Source organism: Dipodomys merriami, unplaced genomic scaffold (genome assembly GCF_024711535.1).
Source record: "Dipodomys merriami isolate MVZ:Mamm:240054 unplaced genomic scaffold, mDipMer1.0.p SCAF_7, whole genome shotgun sequence".
Lineage (NCBI taxonomy): Eukaryota > Metazoa > Chordata > Mammalia > Rodentia > Heteromyidae > Dipodomys > Dipodomys merriami.
In genome coordinates, this window is record NW_027206290.1 from 15139545 (window position 1) to 15160967 (window position 21423).

General features: G+C 35.8%; 1 protein-coding gene across 1 annotated transcript in view; it reads right to left on the reverse strand.

Moving 5' to 3' along the window:
* Col24a1 (collagen type XXIV alpha 1 chain) overlaps positions 1-21423 on the reverse strand; it is a 286389-nt gene that overhangs the window by 22340 nt on the left and 242626 nt on the right. Inside the window, exons 47-52 of the mRNA XM_070007045.1 lie at positions 14848-14955; positions 12875-12982; positions 12730-12783; positions 12334-12396; positions 7529-7582; positions 2738-2773 (exon numbers count right to left, since the gene is read on the reverse strand). Of these exons, the coding sequence (XP_069863146.1) occupies positions 2738-2773; positions 7529-7582; positions 12334-12396; positions 12730-12783; positions 12875-12982; positions 14848-14955 (423 nt within the window). The remainder of the gene's footprint in view (positions 1-2737; positions 2774-7528; positions 7583-12333; positions 12397-12729; positions 12784-12874; positions 12983-14847; positions 14956-21423) is intronic.

The window sequence follows — 21423 nt, forward strand, 5'->3', positions numbered from 1 at the left end:
CAAGTTTTTTGGTATCAATTTTATTCCTTGTGGTTTGCATATGGAGAAAGGCATGCACACACATGTACACATACAGATAGAGCACTTTAAATTTGAAGTTTTCATGGATGTGAGGAAAATATATAGTTGAATAAAAAGTGGTAATAATTCATATGAATGAATTATTCTACTAGTAAATTTAAAATATTCACATAAATGCTTTATATGATTGATTTGTGAATATTTAGAACATATTTTCTCATTTTGTTTTTCACTAGTAAAATATATGATAATTCTCCTAATCAAAGATTGTGGAGCTATACTAACTTAGAAGATGAGATAATACCAATGGAATTCTTCAATATTTTGCAACTTTTAATTAAATAATATGCCATCCAGTGGCATGTTATTAATAATTCATATAATAATGATTCATGCTGAAATTGTCCTCCTTATACTTATTCCTGCTTCCTGTTTTTCCTTACAAGTAATGTTTAAGGGGGATTTCACTGTGACATTTGCATATATGCATACAATGATGGGGTTGTCTACCTCACTTCCTCTATTACTTTTATTACTTATGTCTTAAGACATTATCAACTAACTTCATCATTTTATTTTATATATGCATATAAAGTACTTCAAACTCATTTTCCCTCATTTTGAAAAAGACAATTTAGTGAATTTCTGTAATTTTGATTTTTGTACAGTAAAGTGTTTTATTTGTCTCAACACAAAGTGTTAGCTAATAATTTATTTCCACAAGTGTTCATTTATTGGTATTATTTGAAGCTGAACTCATGAAGGTATTACTTTTTTTGTTCTGGTCCTGGGGCTTGAACTCAGTTCTGGGGCTGTCTCCGAGCCTCTCTGTGCACTAGGCTAGTACTCTACCACTTGCGCGACAGCACTCATTGTGGCTTTTTCTAGTAGTTTATTGGAGATAAGAATCTCTCAGACTTTCCTGCCTGGGCTGGCTTCAAACCATGATCCTCAGTTCTCAGCCTCCTGAGTAGCTAGGATTACAGATATGAGCCACCAGCACTGGTCATGAAAGTATCACATTATGAAATATGGTAGCCAATTAAGTCCCTTTAGCCAATCAACTATTTAAGCCTTCCTTTTTTTTTTTTTTTTTTTTTCAAGTTGTGGGGATTGAACTCTGGGCCTGGGCACTGTCCCTCAGCTCTTCAGCTCAAGGCTAGCACTCTACCACTTGAGACCCAGCACAACTTCTAGATTTTTCTGCTTATGTGGTGCTGAGGAACTGAACCTAGGGCCTCATGCATGCAAGGCAAGCACTCCACCACTGAGCCACCTTCTCAGCCCTTAAGCCTTCCTTTAAGGACAAAAACACCCAAACTAACACAAAACCAAACCAAAAAACAAAACAAAAAAACCACCTGTAGAATGTACTGACAAGTTCAGTTGAGAAAGCAAGAAATGTAATTGAGCATTTTCATAGAACTAAAGTAGTAAATGTTTAAAGGCACTTTTTAATGGATTAAGGTAGATACAGAATGATTTCTAGGAATTAGAAGGTTACTATTATAAACTCCTTAATATATAATAGAATCATTGGAGAAGGAATTAATAGAATCAAAGGAAAAGCAAGTAAAAAGATTTAATACTAGATATTTCAACAATGTCATTGCTTGAATATGGATGTCTAATCGGGCTCTTGTGTTGTGCAACTGATTGCCCAATGGCTAGGCATTTGGGAAGTGATTAGAAATGAGGACTCTCATTTCATGAATGGATGAATCAATGAAAGATTCAAAATGTAAGGGTATTACTGAGACATGATTAAAACGTTGTTAAGTAGTGGGTCCTGGCTGGAGGAAATAGATCACTAGGGGCAGACCTTTGAAGAATATTTTTGTTCCTTGCCCCTTGCTACTCTCTACTTTCTGTCTGCCATGAGGTGAATAGCCTCTGCCACATGCTTCAGCTGCCATAATGTTCTGCCTCACCACAGGCTCTGAATCAAGAAGGCCAAGAACTGTGGAAGAAAAGCTATTGAACCATGAGTCAAAAGAAATAACTGCTTTAATATGTTCCGCATGAATCCTAAGCTCTATGAAGAGGCTTTAGCTACTCTTGCCACAAAAACAAAAAATGCATATTCTTGTGAGATGAGATAGTGTTCATTTGTTTCACTATGCAAGCCATTTTATTAACATCTATCTGTATGTCATAGCATTATGTTATTTACAGTAAATATATACAGTAATTTTTTTTAAAAGCATGCCAGTCTGGATGGAAATTGCTTGTAGTTTCAATACTCTAGAGTCTGAAGCCAGGAGGATTGTGAGTTTAAGACCAGCCTAGCTTGTATAGTGAGATCCTGCCTCAAATTAAAAAAATGGCTGACAAATGCAACAAATGATTTGCTGCTTCTGCTTCACAGACATAGTTTATACAGACTAGATGAAGTGGGTGTGTACCTAAAGCAACTTGGCAGTCCTCTTCTGTCTCTTGAGAGGACAACAGATTTCCTCTCCAGATTCCTGACAAAGTAAATGCTCCATTTCATACAGTAAGAAAGTATGATTAGCAAGTTCCTAAACAAGTTCTTAAGTTTTTTAAGGCTTATCAGATTTCAGGGCAATATATCACACATAGCTAATTCTACTTGACAATTTTCATTTTATTCACAAATACCAGACATATAATAAATGAATAACTCTAGTAAAGGCCTTGCTTTGATAGAGTTTATAACCAGGGACACGATAATCACAAATATCTTTTAACTTACAGTTTCACCTCTGAAGCCTTTTTCTCCTCTGGGTCCCTAAAAGGGGGAAAAGGGTGCTAGTTCAGTGTTTTTGATAATTACACATAAAACTTAGTCGAGATTATGCAAGGAAAAAATGACACCTCTGAATTTTCTATCTACTAGGCTTTGTCTTCTAATTCATACTCATTCTAATTTTCCTCAGTAATACAAAGGGAAACAAAATAACTTATTGACTCATTAGGTTATGAATCAATGTTTTACTATCTCTTGCTCCACCTTAAGTAACAAAGAGAGAATAGGATACTCATTAGAACAAGGAATCTAACAATCTAACAATCATTTACAACTGTGTGTGTGTGTGTGTGCGCGCATGCGCCTCTATCCTAGGACTTGGAACTCAGGGCCTGATGTCTATCCCTGAGTTTCTTTTGCTCAAGGCTAGCATTCTACCACTTGAGCCACAGCACCACTTCCTGCTCACACAACACACTTTTAAAGAAGAAATTCTTTTTTAGGTAAGGGTTAAATTCTAGTATTTGTTTCCTTTTGCTTATGAAAATTCTGTCTGTAGTGTGGTTTCCTCCTCTTTGTTCCCCTTTTTGAGATACATCCATATATTTTAATACGTTTTCACACAGTCCAAAGTATTTTCTAACTTTCCCTGAGACATTTTTGATTCATGGATTATTTAGAAATGCTGTTTAATCTTCAAGTGTTTAGAGATTTTGCCTCAATCTTTCTGTTACTGATTTTTATTTTAATTCCATTATGGATAAAGAACATACCTTGAATTACTTTAGTTCTTTTAAGTTTAGTAAAACATGTTTAATGACATAAAATACCAACTATTTTTCTGAATGTTCTACATATACCTGAAAAGATTGAGTAGTTACTGTTGTTGGGTGGACCTACTTTTTTTTTAACCATTTGCTAGTATTTTCATGTTAGTTCTTGTAGAGATTTTTTTGGTTAAAACAATTAATATTTTAATCACTCCTGTAACTGGATTTTATACATTTATAACATAAAACAGATGTTTTTAAATGTCAAGCCACATTCCCTAGATAATTTTAGTACTTTACTGAACTGTAATAATTTAATTTTCAATGATGAGTTTAAAAATTTTTTTACAGTTGACAGCACTGTGATAAATAACCTTGGATTCTTTTTTGTTATTGAAAACTGACCTCCCAGGAAGCTAGGAGGAGGGCACAGAATCAGAAGGAAGCAAGGGAAAATAAACAACAGAGGGGCCCATCAGCTGCACTGGACATTGATGAAAATGAACTAAGCAACTCAAGGGCAGCAATGGGAGGGAGAGAATGAGAGGGATAGAGGGAACAGCTAACACTAAGCAAAAGGAAAGAAATGTACATTTCACCTGATGTGGAAGAAATAGTTGTATTGTCAAAGCTCATAGAATTCACAAACATTATTGACCATGGTAATAACAATTTATCTTGTGAAGGTTAAAATGTGTTTGTGATTTTTAACTAAGTATGACTATCCCACAATACTGTGAAATTTGTGAAATTTATGTAATCACTTAATCTCAGTAAAAATTATTGAAAAAAGAAAATTGTCCTCCCAAAAGTTTGAGATTGCATACACATTTGCAAAATATGGAAGTATGTTTCTTCTGATTTATGGGATATTTTTTGTTGCAAGCTAAAGTGGTTTTTATTTTTTATTTGTCAATCTCTTGCTTTTCCTGTCTTGAAACTGATTTTTACGACATCTTTACCTTTCAGACTCTATTTCTAGTCCAGTATTGACAATCTGATACAAATATTTTCATCTTTTTCTTAAAAATACTGAAAAATATGTCTACAGGTATATGGGAGATATCATATTTTACAATATTGGATCATATTATATGCTTTTCTACATACACATTTACCATATTATGTAACATGAAAGTAAGCAAAACTAGATATAACTGATTGTTTTTGGTAAGTACATAAAATCCTACAAACCAATTAGACCACAATTTACTGTTTTTTTTTTTAACAGATAATATTTATGATTGTATATTTTTTACCCATCCAAACTAAATTCCTTTCGCATATTAGGAATACTCTTCTTTATCTCTTTTTCTGAGGTGTTAGATGTGATTTGCCTTACACATAATCATTTTTCATTTCTCTGACATAGGCGTCTTTTAAAGTAATCATAAACTTTTCAGATTTATCTCCAATTTTGCTCTTATGAGCTTTCTGTATATTAAATTGTTCCATGCATTGTAAATATTTTCCTCACTCCATATTGTTTTACTATTTCACAGAGCAATTTTTCACACAAAACTTTTAAAATTTTCAATATTAAAACATAACTTGTAAAAAGCTTTCAGATTTCTAATATATTTAGAAGGTCTCCCTAACTTGTAAGCATTTTTCTACATTATTTTTACATCATTTAGAAAAGTTATATTGGCTAATTTTTTTAGATCAGTGTTTTAAAATCTTTACCTAAGATAAAAAAATTGGAGAAGTGGGATTCCAATTTCTTCTCAACAACAATAATAATTATAACAATTCCGTCTCCCTTACCTTCCACTGGGGTGAGACTGAGTATGGGGCCAAATACTGGCCAATTAGAATCAAAGAATATGCAATGCCCGAGTCATTCCTGAGAAATTGTAGTGTTTCTGCTACAAGAATAAATGGGGAGCCAATGTTCAGGAAAAGAGCAGAGATGGAAAGAATCTTATTTTGGATAACATAATTGAACCATTAAACTAATCAAATCTGAAGTCCTTCCTATCACTGGGTTTTAATGTGACATAAATTTCCTGATTCTTTTTTTTTTTTTTTTTTTGTCGGTCGTGGGGCTTGAACTCTGGGCCTGGGCGCTGTCCCTCAGCTCTTCAGCTCAAGGCGAGTGCTCTACCACTTGAGCTACAGCGCCACTTCCAAATTTCCTGATTCTTAAAACAAGTTGTGTTCAGGATTCCTATTGTTTGCAGCTCAAATCATCGAAACTTATCTACCATTTTTGTTAAAATTGAATTTCTATTTATTCTTTAATCTAATTGGGCTTCAGTCTGGAATATTGATCGGACTGCTTTTGTTCACTACCATATAATATCTTCTACAATAACTTTGTAGAACTATGGTTTCTTATTTGGAAATTCGTGCTTCACATCCCACACCATTACTTCATTTTGCCATTTTCAAGTGCTCATTTTTTCATAATAACCTTTTTTTCCTTAGAAAGGAAAGCCAGAATATGGAAAAAATTAGTTGTTCACGCTGAATATTATAATGGCCTTTTAAGAGCTATCTATAAACAAAACACAGTGAGATATTTTAATTGAGATATTTGTTCATCATATTTTCCTTGTCCAATTAATATTTCACATTCTTGACAGAGGAGAACAATTGCTCCATAACCAGAACAGTATGTGCTGGTTGGCTTGCCGAGGATGAAACCACCCACTGAAACATGAGCATTTTCCTACTTACAATCTTATACAGCTCTGAGTGGCAAGTGTTGGAGGTTTAGAGAATGTTAAGTTACACATTCTCTTTCTTTTGATTTAAACTCTGTGAATCCTCAGATGTACTAAAGAGAATAGTTGTACTGCATACTTGAAGTATTCTATTATAACTTGTATTCAAAATACTGAGTCCTTGAAGGAACAGCATCTTTTCTCTCCAGGTCTCAGTTTGACCCTTTCTAGCGCATGTCTTTTCTTGTTTACACTACTAAGAACACTGCAAAACCTTCCCACAATCATCTCCTCGGTCATTGTCTTATTTCTTTGTTTTATTTCATAGTCTTTTTTTTTTCTTTGAGGGGAGGAGGGTAGGACTGAGATCAGAACTCAGTGACTTGCATTCACTCAGCTGTAACTCTACCACTTGAATCACACTTCTAGCCTTCCTTTTTGCTGTTTATCTTGGAGATGAAGTCTCTTAGACTTTTCTGCCCTGCCTAGATTTGAACCTCAATCCTCTGAATCTCAGTCTCCTGAGGACCTAGGATTATAGGTGTGAGCCACTGGTGGCTACTTCAGCCTTATTTCTTAAAGCACTATCTCAATTTACTTTCCAGGTTATAGTTTGAATGGTCTTAAGAATTATCATTTGTATACTTCATTAGTTCTAGCTCCTTGAATGATGAAGTGAATATCTATGAATTTCATTTACTAAGGGGAAAAATATCTATTCCAAAAGTTTGCTGTAAGAACTTGAGAAAAGGGGATGAGGGAAGTATCTCAGTTGGTAAAACATTTGCCTAGCATGTGGAAGATCTCTGAGTTCTACTTCCAGTATTGGTGGGGAAAAAAGAGAATCTGAGAAAAGTCTGAAGAGCAAATAAAACAAAATCCAGAGGATGAAAAAAAAAAGAATTTGAGACAAGTTATTAAATACTGTCATCTACTTTTTTCTTTATTGAAAGAAGCTCACTGTGGACTTTTCTTTTTTCCCACTGGTCTAATCACCCCATATTCTTGATTTCCTGCAAGTCTCACTAATCATTTTTTTCCTTTATAACTTGTGCTATCAGTCTCAGATCTTGGTCATCTGTACTTCTGCTCTCTTTGTTCTCTCCTTCAGAGAACAGATCTATTTTTATTACTTTAGTGGTAATTTCTATGCTTACTATTGATTTCATTATTTTCTCAAGTTCTAAGTGCCTCACTTACTGTTCACAATTTCACCACACACACACTCTCTCCCCTTCCCTCTTTCTCTCTCTTTGCTTTTTAAATACTTGGGTTGATTTTTTTTGTAAATTATTCTAGAATAGGAATAAAGACTAAAAAGAGACTTAGAAATAAAGGCCTGTATTTGACACACTTACAGTTCTACCCGTTGGACCTATTATGCCTTCTCTGCCAAGAGGGCCAGTGTTTCCCTGTTGGGGTTAAAGAAAATTTGTTAGTCTCATTCTCAGTATAACTCAGAAAAATCCCACAAAATGTTTTATGCTGTTGAAAAACATCCATATCCTAATAACTACAGTTTATTTTAAAATCTTATATATTAGCATAAATCACAGTAATTATGATTAGCAGTATGTAACAAATTTGTATATTTTTCTATTAAGAAATCTATATATACTTTTTTGGTATGTGTGTGCCAGTCTTGGAGCTTGAACTTAAGGCCTGGGTGCTATCTCTGAGCTGTTTTGTTCAAAGCTAGCATTCTACCACTTGAGCTACAGTTCTATTTCTGGCTTCTAGGTCATTAACTGGAGATAAGAATCTCACAGACTTTCCTGCCCAGGCAAGCTTTGAACTTTGATACTCAGATTTTACCCTCCTGAGTAGCTAGGATTACAGGCATGTGCCACTGGTTCCTGGCTATGAGTATAATTTTTATGCTAATAATTTTTAAAATGTATTATTAAGTAGTTGCACAAAGGGGTTATAATCTCCTAAGTCAGGTTATGAGTACAATGCTTCTTGACCATTTCCATCATTCTTCCCATTTCCCTCCTCCCATCCCTACCTTAAGATACGTAGTTGTGTCGTTTATTTGTAACGTAATGGACACTGAATGCAATGACTGCATTTGCTCACATTTCCTCCCTCCTTTTGTGTACCTCCCCTACACCCACCTGGCAAATATCTGTGTGTAATTTTAAATAAATATGAACTCAGATGTTTGTGGTAATAATCTGTGTCCTTACATGATTATGTATTTATATAAAAATAATAGAAAATGAACACTTTTTTGAATAAATTTCTGAGTGGATGTTCAGAGAACACAACTTTGAGTTATATAGAGCATGAATTAGAGAGATATGGGAAAAAAATCAGAAGGCATCCTATGTGACCCACCAAACTTCAGTTTCTTTATCTGTAAATTAGGGCCACTGTGAGACTGAACAAGAAAAGTTGTTTTCCAAGCTAGTAGCTGCTACTGACTAGAAATAGAATCTCGACTGTGTATATCTGGTAAATTCCTTCCAAATTAGGTTTGGTTCTTATGGAACCTCTCATTTCTCAGTGAATAGAAAACACTTATTTCATTTTTTTCCCCCAACAAATTTCCTCTTGCTGTATTTGTATCTTTTTGGCTCACACTTAACCTGGAATGGGAATTTGTTAGGTATCTAACTTTTCTTCCTTTTTCCAATTCTTGTAGAGATATAGAAAATAATATCAATGGAAATAACTAAACTATTGTGTGGTCAATTGATTGATAGCTTTAATATGAAGTTGGCTTAGAAGAAGACAAGTCAATCTAAATCTACTGGAATCTTTACTTATTTATTTTTTTGTAGTAGGGAATGAATCTAGGCATATTCTCTATTACTTAAGCTATGCACAGCCCTAGGCAAATCACTTTCAAACACAAATATAAACTTTAAGTGGCAATTTGTAAACATAATTCCCAAAAATTCCCAAAGACCTATAATCAAATTGAGAGATTTGATTTCTTAATCAAATGTAGCCTGTAGACTGGTTATCCTTAGAAAATGTCAAGGAAGATTTAATCAAGTAGATTAAACTGTGATTTGAATCTCTGAAGTAATAATTTGATCAAAGAACAGAGAAATATACATGGACTCTAGAAAAAAATGGAGCAAAAGAGTACATGATTGTCTACATTTATATAAATGTGTTTAAAAAATACAGAACTATGGCTTTAATGGTAGGTGTAGATGTCATCATCTACATAAACACATCTGTGAAATAGAGCACAAATAATTGAATTAATCTTAATCATCAAATACTTATTGATTTTTGGGCAGGAACTAGGCTATCAGCCTCTTAATACCCATTATATATTCTAGTACTATAATTAGCAAGTACTGTAACCCTGAAACATATTTGGTTACTCAGATAGGATTCAAATTCTGTTTCTTGTCTTACACTAGCCAAATATGATCTTCAACAAATTATTTCAAGGATAGTTTCCTCATCTGCAAAGTGGGCAGGATAGCATCCCTCAAAAGGTTTATAATGAGAATTAAATAAGGGACATAAATGGACCACCATTACTTGGTGCATAATGGTATTTTTGCTAAATATACACACATCAATTTCACTTATCTTTGATAATGACTCAACAAATACTTATCTGTTCTTATAAATTAATATTTAGGGGCTGGGAAGGTGGCTCAGTGGTAGAGTGGTTGCCTTGCATGCATGAGGCCCTGGGTTTGATTCCTCAGCACCACATAAGCAAAAAGAAAAAAAGCCGGAAGTGGTGCTGTGGCTCAAGTGGTAGAGCACTAGCCTTGAGCTGAAGAGCTGAGGGACAGCACCCAGGCCCAGAGTTCAGGCCCCACGACCGGACCCAAAAAAATTAATTAATATTTATAAGCTAGTTACTGGAACTTTACTATTAATAAGGGCATAAATTTGCAGATCTACAAAGCAATGTAAGTTCAGATGTTGGCCTAAACACTCAGAATTTCATGAGACTCTGTTTAGGACAGAGACAGCCACCCTCTGGCAAAATCAAGAAAGGACTCAATTAAGAAAGAATTCAATAAAACTACAATAAATAGATTGAACTAGTTGAGGAATTTAGTGTAAATTAAAACCTAAAAATCCTATTCATCGTAGTGTAGCCTATTCATATTTAATCCATATGTGGATAATCCAGAGTTGGGCTTCACATAAAAGCAGCTACTTCCCTTCGCCCCTCAGAAATCATAAAAATAACAAATACATTTATATCTGAAGCAATACTAGTGGGGCCTTCTAACAAACCACTCCAGCAGCACCACTCTACTCTTTAGGTAATAATTTATATTCAGACTTAAAGAGGAGGTGTAGAATTTTTAAAAATCTGACTTTTCACTTAATACTTTGTATATGATATTGCTCCAATTAAAGTCATAAATTACTTCAAGATTTGCCTTTTTCAAGACTTCCCTTCTTTTCGTCTGTCCTCACTGGCTTTGGCAGCTACGATGAGCCAGAGTTGCTATTACTGTAGACAAACTATTACTTGAAAAAAAAATTTTAATTCAGTTTTATACACCATCTCAAAAAACATAAAACTAATGAGTATTAGCTTGTTGCTGCCTTATTTATAGTCTCTGCCATTTGAGACTGAAGGCACTGAACTGCTAATTACAGTTAATGGCAGTTTTTTTCAGATGATTTGAAACTCTTCAAGCAATTCTTGTTATTCCCTTAGGCTACCTGAATATAAGGTGGGAAAGCACACAGCTCTCTTGGGGAATATTTTTCAAACTGTGATCTGAAGGGGTCTGGGAATAGGCCTCTAGGTGGTGCATAGGGGTGGTCTCTGACCCAGATGTACTAATGCTTATATTATAAAACTACTTTTTGGTTGTTGTTTTTTTCTCCCAGTGTGATCTAACAAATACATTGTCCAGTCTTCACAGTAATTCTGATCATTTTTTTAAAAGTAAGAACTTGGAAGTATGGGTGGCCTAGGTGGTATATTGCTCAAGGTGATTTATGAACTGCAAAGCGTTGACTCTACATGTGCTCTCATGGATTTTTCTCTTAGTCATGTTGATAGGTTATTAATTTGGAGCAGGATAAATGTAGGGTACTTAGGTCCTAATACTAAGCAAAGAAACACTAGTTTCGAATTGTGTTCGTGCCACCTCAGCTCTCAGACGCTCCTTATTGGCCGAGCTCCAGCCGAAGGAGAAGCGGGTAAGGTCCTTCTATATCATGGCTCTCCCAAGCTTACCGCTAGCAAATCACCAGTGCTAAAGCACCCAGGAAACAACTGGTAACAAACACCACTCACAAGCGTGCGCCCTCCACTGAAGGGGTGGAGGAACAACCGAACCGCTACAGGTTGGCCTTTTAGAGGGTACCAATCTGTGTGCTATCCATGCCAAACGTGTGACAATTATGCCAAAAGATAGCCAGCTAGCCCGCCGTGTATGTGGAGAGCGTGCTTGAGAATCCACTAAGATGGGAGGCATTTCATTCTCAAAGTTTTTCCCCCTTTTCTTGTCATCAGGAGTTCTGAATGTTAGATTCCCCCCACCCCCAGTGGGGTCAAAAGGTACCTAAGTATATGATTGCCAGTGGAAAGAAAAATAGGGGACAGACATCAGGTATTGGGAGTTTTTAAATTTTCATTTGTGTGTGAATTTTTAATATAACTGTGGGGATATAAAGCATTAAAGCAAGCCAAAGTGTTTCAGTGAGCAAGTTCCAGCAATTATAACAATTATATATTAACCTGTGGATTTTTTCTGGACAATGCCAGCATTTGGATTTTTTAAAAAAAGAAGCAAATTTATTATTGATGGCAACTAAATGGTGTTTGTAGTTTTTTTTTTCCCCAGTCCTGGGCTTGAACTCTGGGCCTGGGCGCTGTCCCTCAGCTCTTCACTCAAGGCTAGCGCTCTACCATTAGAGCCACAGCACCACTTCCGGCTTTTTCTGCTTATGTGGTGCTGAGGAAGGGAACCCAGGGCCTCATGCATGCAAGGCATGCGCTCTACCACTGAACCAACTTCCCAGCCCTTGTTTGTAGCATTTTTTTATCATACAGTAGTTTCCATCCATTCACTCCTTTTCAAACTGAGTTGTTCACATTTTTAATGTTGTTTGTCTTCTCTGCTGTTCCTGTAAGTTTGCTATCAAAATATATTAAACTATATATAAAAAGAGAAACACTAGTTTCACATAGGCAGCTTGATTTCACACTTACTCTGTGCCCAATGGGACCTTTAGGACCTGATATTCCAACAATGCCAGCATCTCCCTCAGGACCCTAGATACACAATAAGAAACAAAAGCCTTATATAAATACTTTACAGGTGAAATAAATCTTGTACCAATCCATCAAGGATTGGCTCTTCAAAAATAGCTCTTAGAATGTCAAGAAAAGGAAATCATCCCATAAAATGGCTAAGAAAATGTGTAATTTCATGCATGTTAAGATAACCACCTTTCAAATATATCACTGTATCAGCTGAAATTGTGCAGACTTACAAAAGAAAAGCTCAAATCAGAGACTAAATATTGTTCTTTCAGTCTCTTATCATATTCATCATCATTATTTTCCTAGATAGCTAAAGGACTAGAAGAAAACATGCAGTCATACTCTGGGGCCTGGGAATCCTTGGAAGCCTGTCAAACCTTGGTCGCCGTGTTCCCCCTGCAAGGCGAACAGACATATAATCACTGCTGTACACTGTCCACTTGGTCCATAGAATAAGTGCTAGGTGAATTCCTGAGTTGGCACCTACAGGCTGCCCCTTCACACCAGGCTGTCCTTGTGGTCCTTGGTCACCGTGGACTCCTCTAAGACCTCTTTTACCTTGAATTCCAGGTTGACCAGGCAGCCCTTGTTCACCCTATGGATAATATAAAAAAAAGTGTTCTTGACTTCAGAACCTATAAACACATTGGCCTTGAAAACAAAATTCAAGCTGAAATCCATCCTTTAGCACAGGCTCTGGGAAAATTAAGTTCTGCGAACGTGTCCTCTCCACTAACACTTTCTGAACAAGTAATATTTGCCATGAACAAGAAGTGTAACAGTAAGGAAAGAAGAGGAGAGGGGGATTTATGTAACAAAGAGAGGATATAAGGAGGTTTCAGAGAGGAGGATGGAATTGTGGTATGTGTGGAACATTTATATGATGAAAAACTTTCATTTTGTTTGAGTTAATATCAGTTTGCCATGCTCTCCTTACCACCCAGAGTGGATTCAGCTATCTACAAGGAACAGAACAATCTCCTGATATGTGGACCCTCATTTTTGCTATGGTTACCATCTCAAGTCCAAAAGCAGGAAATTTTTATCACCTGTTTTCTTAGTTTCCTTTATTCCTTCAAAATCCACCTAAATGGTATATTAAAAGTATTTTTTAAAAGTCAAGTCTTACGTATTTTTTGAAAGTAGAATTGGGATACCTTCTATGTCATTTCTAAATATAAAGTAAGTAGACAGATTTTGGAGATGAGTTAATGAAAAATGATGCTTTGCATACTCCCCCAAAGTGATTAGCAAATCTCCTTTACGTTCTTGAGACAAATGTAAGATTTTGAGACTTTATAAATAAACATTTTTAACTTTCGTTAGTAAAGGATATTCATGGTATGAACATTAACAGAAATCTAAAGTTGTAATCAGTAAGCTACCATTTTCATTTTACAGATGTGGCCCAGCATTCAAAAATTCTTTAAAAGTGGAACTCTGAAAATTAAGTTAAAAGTTAGTCTACAAATGTGGCCCAGTGATTCAAAACTTCTTTGAAAGTAGAACTGTGAAAATTAAGTAAAATGTGGTAATGATAAGGGTGAAAATGTCTGTCTGTATGTTTATGCCGATCTGTCTGTCTGCACTCCTATAACTCCTAAATGTCTTAATTGCAAACTTTTAGGAGAAATTTTCAAATATTAGACTGTGTCTAAGTTGTCTAGGTAACTCTTGCATTTCTTTGTTTCATTTTTTAATTTTTTTCTTGTGCCAGTCCTGGGGCTTAAATTCAGGTGCTGGGCGCTGTCCCTTAACCTCTTTTCCTCAAGGCTAGCCCTCTACCACTTGAGCTACCAGAAGTGTCTGGCTTTTGGGGGTTTAATTGAAGATAAAAGTCTAATGAACTTTACTGCCCAGGCTGGCTTAAACTGTGATCCTCAGATCTCAGTCTCCTGAGTAGCTGGGATTACAGGTGTGAGCCCCTAAGTACCCAACTCAGTCTTACATTTCTAAAAGAAATTTTGGTCTGGGAATCTACTGACATATTAAAAATAGTAATGTTGTCTACTTAATGTTGATGTTAATTATTTTCACTTTTCTAAGAAATAATCTGCCTGTTATCAGATTTTTAAATTGATTGACTCAGACTTAGAGGAACAGGAAGCAAATTTGAGAAAGTATGTATCTGGAAGTAAGTTCAACCTCTCCTATTTTGCAGAAGAGGGAAGATGACAGAAAAGGAAGAAAAGCCAAAATGAGTGAAAATCAGCATTTTAAAAAAGCATTTTTATTTGTTGGCTAATAAGTTGTCATGACAAATCACACACACTGTTATCATGAAAACAAATGAGTAAAAGCTACATATATAAATATATATATTTTTCCTAATGTGCTTTTCCTATTAGCCAAATTTTATTAAATGTTACTAGGTATTATTATTGTATAATGTAGCCAATGAATCCAGGGCCAGTAAGGCTGGGTATTACATAACCATTAGGAAAAAAGCTATTAAAGTACCTTTGGGCCTGGAATTCCAGGGCTTCCTGGCAGGCCTGATGAGCCCCTTCCTCCCCGTGGACCTGGAGAACCAGCCAGTCCTATTTTTCCTGGGCTGCCTTTGATGCCCTGTAACATAAACAAGAAATGAAGACTAGCACATTTCTACAGCTGCAGCCTAGAGGCTCAATAAATGTAGGAGGGGCTAAGAGACTGCTGCTGATATATTAAGTTAGGCAGTTATCAATGGTGTCTTTTCTAAATAAGTGAGACAAATAGTATTTGGGGACCATCCATCACTTCCCTGAAATATGTAATTATAGTTAGTATCATGATCTTGGGTTTTCAAATGGAAATGCTGAGGTAGTACAAAGTCTGCCAGTACCTTCAGACTTAGATAGCTAGGTGTGAGGTACTGTTACAGTCTAAATAAAAAAAAACAATATTTACTTGGGTATATATGCCAGTTATAATAACTGATTAGAATCTCCCTCTAGAAAAAATTCTGTCTCTCAACCATAGATGATTCTAGAAAATTTGCTGAAAAAAGCTTGGGAATAAAGTTAAGAAAGCAGACAATATAACCTTAAAACAAAATCCTAAATCAGGGTAGGCAAACTATGGCTTGCAGGTCAAGTCATCATTCACCTGTTTTCATATAGCTTATGTTCCAAGGATAATTTACATTTTTAAAATGTGTGTATGTGCCAGTACTGTGGCTTGAACTAGGGCCTCACTCTAGATTAGTTTGTTTATATAAGACTTGTGCTCTACTACTTACATCGTACCTTCAATCCATCTTTTTCCTGGTTAATTGAAGGTGGAATCTTGTGGACTTTTCTGCCCACATTTGCTTTGAACCATGATCATCCCAATAGCTAGGACTATAAGTGTGGGCCACTCAAAAAGAACAATACTTAAAGATGTGACAACTATATAAACTTAAAATTTTAGTAAATATCAATAAAGTTTTATTAGAAACAGTCATGCTCATTCATTGTACATTGGTTCTGAAGACTTTTGCACTATAATAGCAGACCTGAGTAACTATGACAGAGAATTTATACTGAATTCTTATTGCTTTTATTTTTTTCATTTAAATTTGATTATACAGGTGATGTACAGAGAGGGGTTACATTTACGTAAGTAAGGTAATGAGTATATTTCTTTTTGAACAGTGTTACCCCCTCCCTCATTGTTTCCCACTTCCCCCACTATGTCTCTGCCTCACAAATTGTAAAGTTCATTTCCAACATAGTGTCTAGTGAGTATCACTGTTGAATTGGTCCACCCTGTGTCCCCTAGTTATGTGATTCCCCTTCACACCCCCAAATCAGATAAACATATATAAGACAGAGGTTACAGAAATAAAAAAACAGTGACAATGGAGTAAACCAAAGGAGGGAAAAGAAAGGAAAAAGAAAAAGAAATAACTGCAAACAGTACAATAAAAAAAAACCTCTTGTTTCCAGTTCTTTGAGTTCATTTCAATAAGCATCATTTTATATGGGCATATGCACATAGCTATTGAGCCACTGTATCCTTTCCTAAGAATATCCTCCTTTGTTCTCATTGTGTGATGTTTAGAGTACTTTTGCAAAATGATTTCCTGAACTCTATTTCTATAACAAATTGGAGTGAGGCTTCATAACTCAACAGTGTTTCAAGTGGAACATATTTTTCTTTTTCTTTTGTTTTATTCAAGCATATATCTATCATGACAACAGATGGATTTTCAACTTTTTAAAAATGTGTGCCTGTCCTGAGCTTGGGTGCTGTCTCTGAGCTTTCTTTCAAGGCTAGAGCTGTACTACTTGAGTCTCAGCACCATGTCTGGCTTTCTGATGGTTAACTAAAGTTAACAGTGTCATGGTCTTTCTTGCCAGGGCTGGCTTTGAACAGACCTCAGCTTCCTGAGAAACTAGGATTACAAGTGTGAGCCACCAGCTCCCAGATTAATATTTTGTTTTAAAGAAATAATACAATGTGGATTATTTTGTTACCAATTGGAGGGTGAAATCCTGTGTTTATTATGTAGTATAACTACAACTGTGTTTACAATAAACATATAGCCAGGAGCTGGTGATTCACCCCTGTAATCCTCCTACTGGAGGATAAGGAGCTCACGCTGAGATCTGAGTATGAGGTTCACATCCTGCCCAGGGAGGAAACTCTGTAAGTCTCTTATCTCCAATTAACCATCAGAAACCCCAAAGTGGCACTGTGGCTCAAAGTGGTAGAGTACTAGCCTTGAGCAGAAAAGCTCAGGGATAGTACTCAGCCCTTGAGTTCAAGTCCCATGACCAACAAGAAGAAAACAAAGAAAAAGAAAAAACCCAAATCCCAAAACACTCAGGGACAGCACCCAGACCCTGAGTTCAAGCAAAAAAATTAAATTAGAATACAGGTACAATGCACAACATTTTCACACCAAGCCTTCCACACAAGATCCCAACCTCCCATGAATGTTAACTGTAGAATTTCTCCATTCATATATACACAAAATAAATAAATAAAAATGAGGTTTCAATGAAAGCAAGTTTCTCAGTGTTCTTATTTCTTAATCCAGCATGGAAAGTCCCTTGTTCGTGGTAACCTAATTAAATCATGCTGTAAAAATATACTTGATTTCTATGATTAGCTTTTCAGTAATAATAGTGTTTGAAATGCTGAGGACATGGCCATAGAATCAGTAGCCCATTTAAAAATAAGGCATATATTTTTGAGTGGTTTTCCTTGGCTCTTGATGATGCAATATAAGTTTGTAATACTTCTCAGTTGTTCATTTTTTGAAAAACCAATGCTAAGTCTGAATTGATAGAATTACTTGTGAACGACATGGGAAGTGATACATGGAATAATACTTTCAAAGAAGGAAAACACTAAATTCATTTAACTTGAAGTAGAAGTTAGAAGTAAACGGCAATGAGAGTGATAGCTATGAATCAGAGAAGACAATTATTCCAAACTTACAAAGCTTGTGAAAAACTAACATGTGTTAAACCATGTATACTTGTTGAATTAATTGTGGTATTCAGATACTTGGAGGAGACTATTTAACTCTGGTATGTGTTATTAAACATGAACTCTGTGGAGTCTTGTGAATTTGTCCTTCATTAGTTGTGTATTGTGCAATTATTTTTTGTCAGAAATACAAATGGTATATACAGACTTATTCTATTACACAGCAGTTTAATGGTTTAACAGGGGTAAAGTTATATTGATATTTTTTTCTGAGACTGAGATCAAAATTTTTCTTTTTCTTTTTTTTGGATCCGGTCGTGGGGCCTGAACTCTGGGCCTGGGAGCTGTCCCTCAGCTCTTCAGCTCAAGGCTAGCACTCTACCACTTGAACCACAGCGCCACTTCCAGCTTTTTTCTTTTTGCTTATGTGGTGCTGAGCAATCGAACCCAGGGCCTCATTCATGCAAGGCAAGTGCTCTACCACTGAGCTATCTTCCCGGCCCTGAGATCAAAATTTTTCTAGATGAGAAAAACTGTCCTCAGTACAAAGCCAGTGGCTTTGGAAATAAGGTTTTGCTGTAGACTTTCTATACTCTTTTTTTTTGGGGGGGGGTCCGGTTGCCTTTTTTCATTTTACTTATGTGGTGCTGAGGAATCGAACTCAGGGCCTCAGGCATGAAAGGCAAGCGCTCTACCACTGAGCCACCTTCCCAGCCCCTAGACTTTCTAATGTCTATGAATGAATCTAGATCTAAAATTACAAAGGAAAATAGTGTTTATTTGTGAAACTTACACTGTGGTAAAGTTATTTTGACAATGTACCATAAGTAATAGAAGCAGCTTTATGTAAGTTATATGCTTTCAAAAATTAAAACAAGAAGTGAGATTTCCATTCACACACAGATTTATAATGGATTGATTTTCTGAGCTCAATTTTAACAGCATACATTAGACATATCCAAGAAATTTTTGTATTTCAAAATCCACTTGCCTGTGTCATTAAGAAGGTTTTGCATAACCTTCAAATGGAAATGAGTAACTACAATGTAATGACATGTTAAAAGACAAATATTTACGGTATTCTCAAAATAAAAAAGAAGAAGAAAAAAAAGACAAATATCAAGGGAAGAATTGAATAAACTTTTTATAAATTCCTTTCAAGGAATGAATATGCTCAATTAAAATCAGACTCTTATGAAAAGAACAAAGATGGAAAATGTAAACTATACAAAATCTTATTACAGAATGCATTAACAGATGAATAAAAATTGATAATAGAGGACACTTATTTTCATTTTTTATATTTATTCAAGAAATTATTCTCAATGGTTACATTTTTAATTTCACAAGTAAAATTTTGTGAAAATTTATTTTCTCTTTGGTTATATCAATTCCAAACTAATGTTCCTGAGTTTACTTTTTGCTCTGCATAGCCTGAAATATTTACTCATAGAAGGATTTTGCTAACCTCTCCAGGAAAGGATTGTTACTTTCTGGGTGGAATTTCTGGAATATTAAATTGGATAATGCAACAGTTATCCCATGCATTCAACAAATATTTATTGTGTATCACCTATTGTAAGGAAGATGCTACAGGAAGCCCTCTAGGAAATTCAGCTGTAAATAAGATATGGCTCTGGTCTTCCAGAAGTTGAATATCTGTGAAAAAGTTAGAATGTAATATATAAAGAATTATGATAAAAGTAAAATGCAAAAAAAATTACCAGATGAAAGAGCTAATACAAAGACTTGACATGTGAAAAAAAAGAAGATTCTTTTATTGGCAACTGGATCTTAAAAGTTATGAATGCAGTAGGAAGGAGGTTTAGACTTAAGGCAGACTAGAATCATTTATGTGAAAGGTTTGGTTAAGAAAATGATACTTAAAAGGTAAAGCCATTTTGAAATTTAATACTAGGTTATCTTTCTGTTTTTGCAAATAATATATCCTATAAATTATGTTATTACATATCTCATAGTAAAAACCCAATCTGTTAGAGTATTACCCTTTTTAAGTAGTTTTTTTATGACTGCAAAATGTGTTAAATTATGAATATAGTATTTTATATTCCCCGAATGTCAGGCACTATTCCAGGTGTTTACAGAGATATATCTTTAGAATATAGGTTCACATTCCTTAGATTGACTTTTAAGACACTTTTATCCTGATCTACATTGACCATTGCATCTCCTTATGTGTCTCCATCTTCATGTAGCTCAATATTTGAAAGACCATTCTGAATGCAAAATCCATACAGACAGGAAAGAAAGAAGAGAGGCAAAATGAGATGGTCCTAAGGAAGGAAGAGAGGGGGAAGGAAAGAGGGGGGAAAGAGAGAGACAGAAGAGGAAGATGGAGTAGGAATAAAATAAGGTGTGAGCGCACACACACACACACACACACACACACACACACACACACACACACACACACAGTGGCAAATGCCTGTAATCCTAGCTACTTTAGAGACAGAAAGTAGGAGAAATATGGTCCCAGAATGGTGTAGAATGAAGTAGAGATCCTATCTTAAAAAGCAAACCTAAAGCTGAAAGGACTGGGAACATGGCTTAAGTGGTATAGCATTTGCCTAGCAAGAATGAAGCCTTGAGCTCAATTGCCAGAACTGTCCCCTAGTCCAAAAAAGGATGGAAGGAAGGACATGTAAGGAAGAAAAGCTTCAAACCAAATAGTCTTAGAATAGCAAAATAACATCAGAGATAAACTAGATAAAAGAAAGACAGTTACAGATATAGATGAGTGTGTGAATTAAAAAAAAAAGGAATGGGTTTTCTTGCAAGATTGTGAGCTTCCTCTCTTTGGGTATATTATAGACATCAGAAAGAAATGTATCCTATTGTTAGCAATGGTTCAGGAAACCACCTTGAAAGGAACTTGGCAAGGCACAGTTTACTTCTATACAGAAGGGTATATCGTTTGCTAAAATCATGGCTAGCAAGTACAAGGAACAAGTGGGCTGCTCCCTTAATGCAGCAGGCCCTGCCCCTCTGTTTGAATTGGCTTGGCTCAGGTTCACAATCTGCTCACAATTGGCTAGTTTGGAAGGGGTAAGATGTATTTACCTAAAGTGATCATTAAAGGACTTTGAGGAGCAAGGCACTAGTGGATTCTGCCTGTAATTTTAGCTACTTAGGAGGCTGAGATCTGAGGATTTCAGTTTGAAATCTCATATACAAAAGTATATGATAGGGGGCTGGGAAGGTGGCTCAGTGGTAGAGTACTTGCCTTGCATGCATGAGGCCCTGGATTCGATTCCTCAGCCGGAAGTGGCGCTGTGGCTCAAGTGGTAGAGCGCTAGCCTTGAGCTGAAGAGCTGAGGGACAGTGCCCAGAACCAGAGTTCAGGCCCCAGGACCGGAACCCCCCCAAAAAAAGTATATGATATCCTTATCACCAATAAAACTACCCAGAAAAAGCCAGAAGTGGCACTGTGGTTGAAGTGATGGAGTGCTAGCCTTGAGCACAAAGAGGCTCAGGAGCAGTGCCCGGGCCCTGAGTTCAAGCCCTAGGACCTGAAGAGAGAAAAAAAAAAGACTTTGAGATCAGATTAGTTACTCAAACCCTCTGCTACTTTCTTGAACCAACTGAGGTGTGGTCTAATTACGCACACCTGCT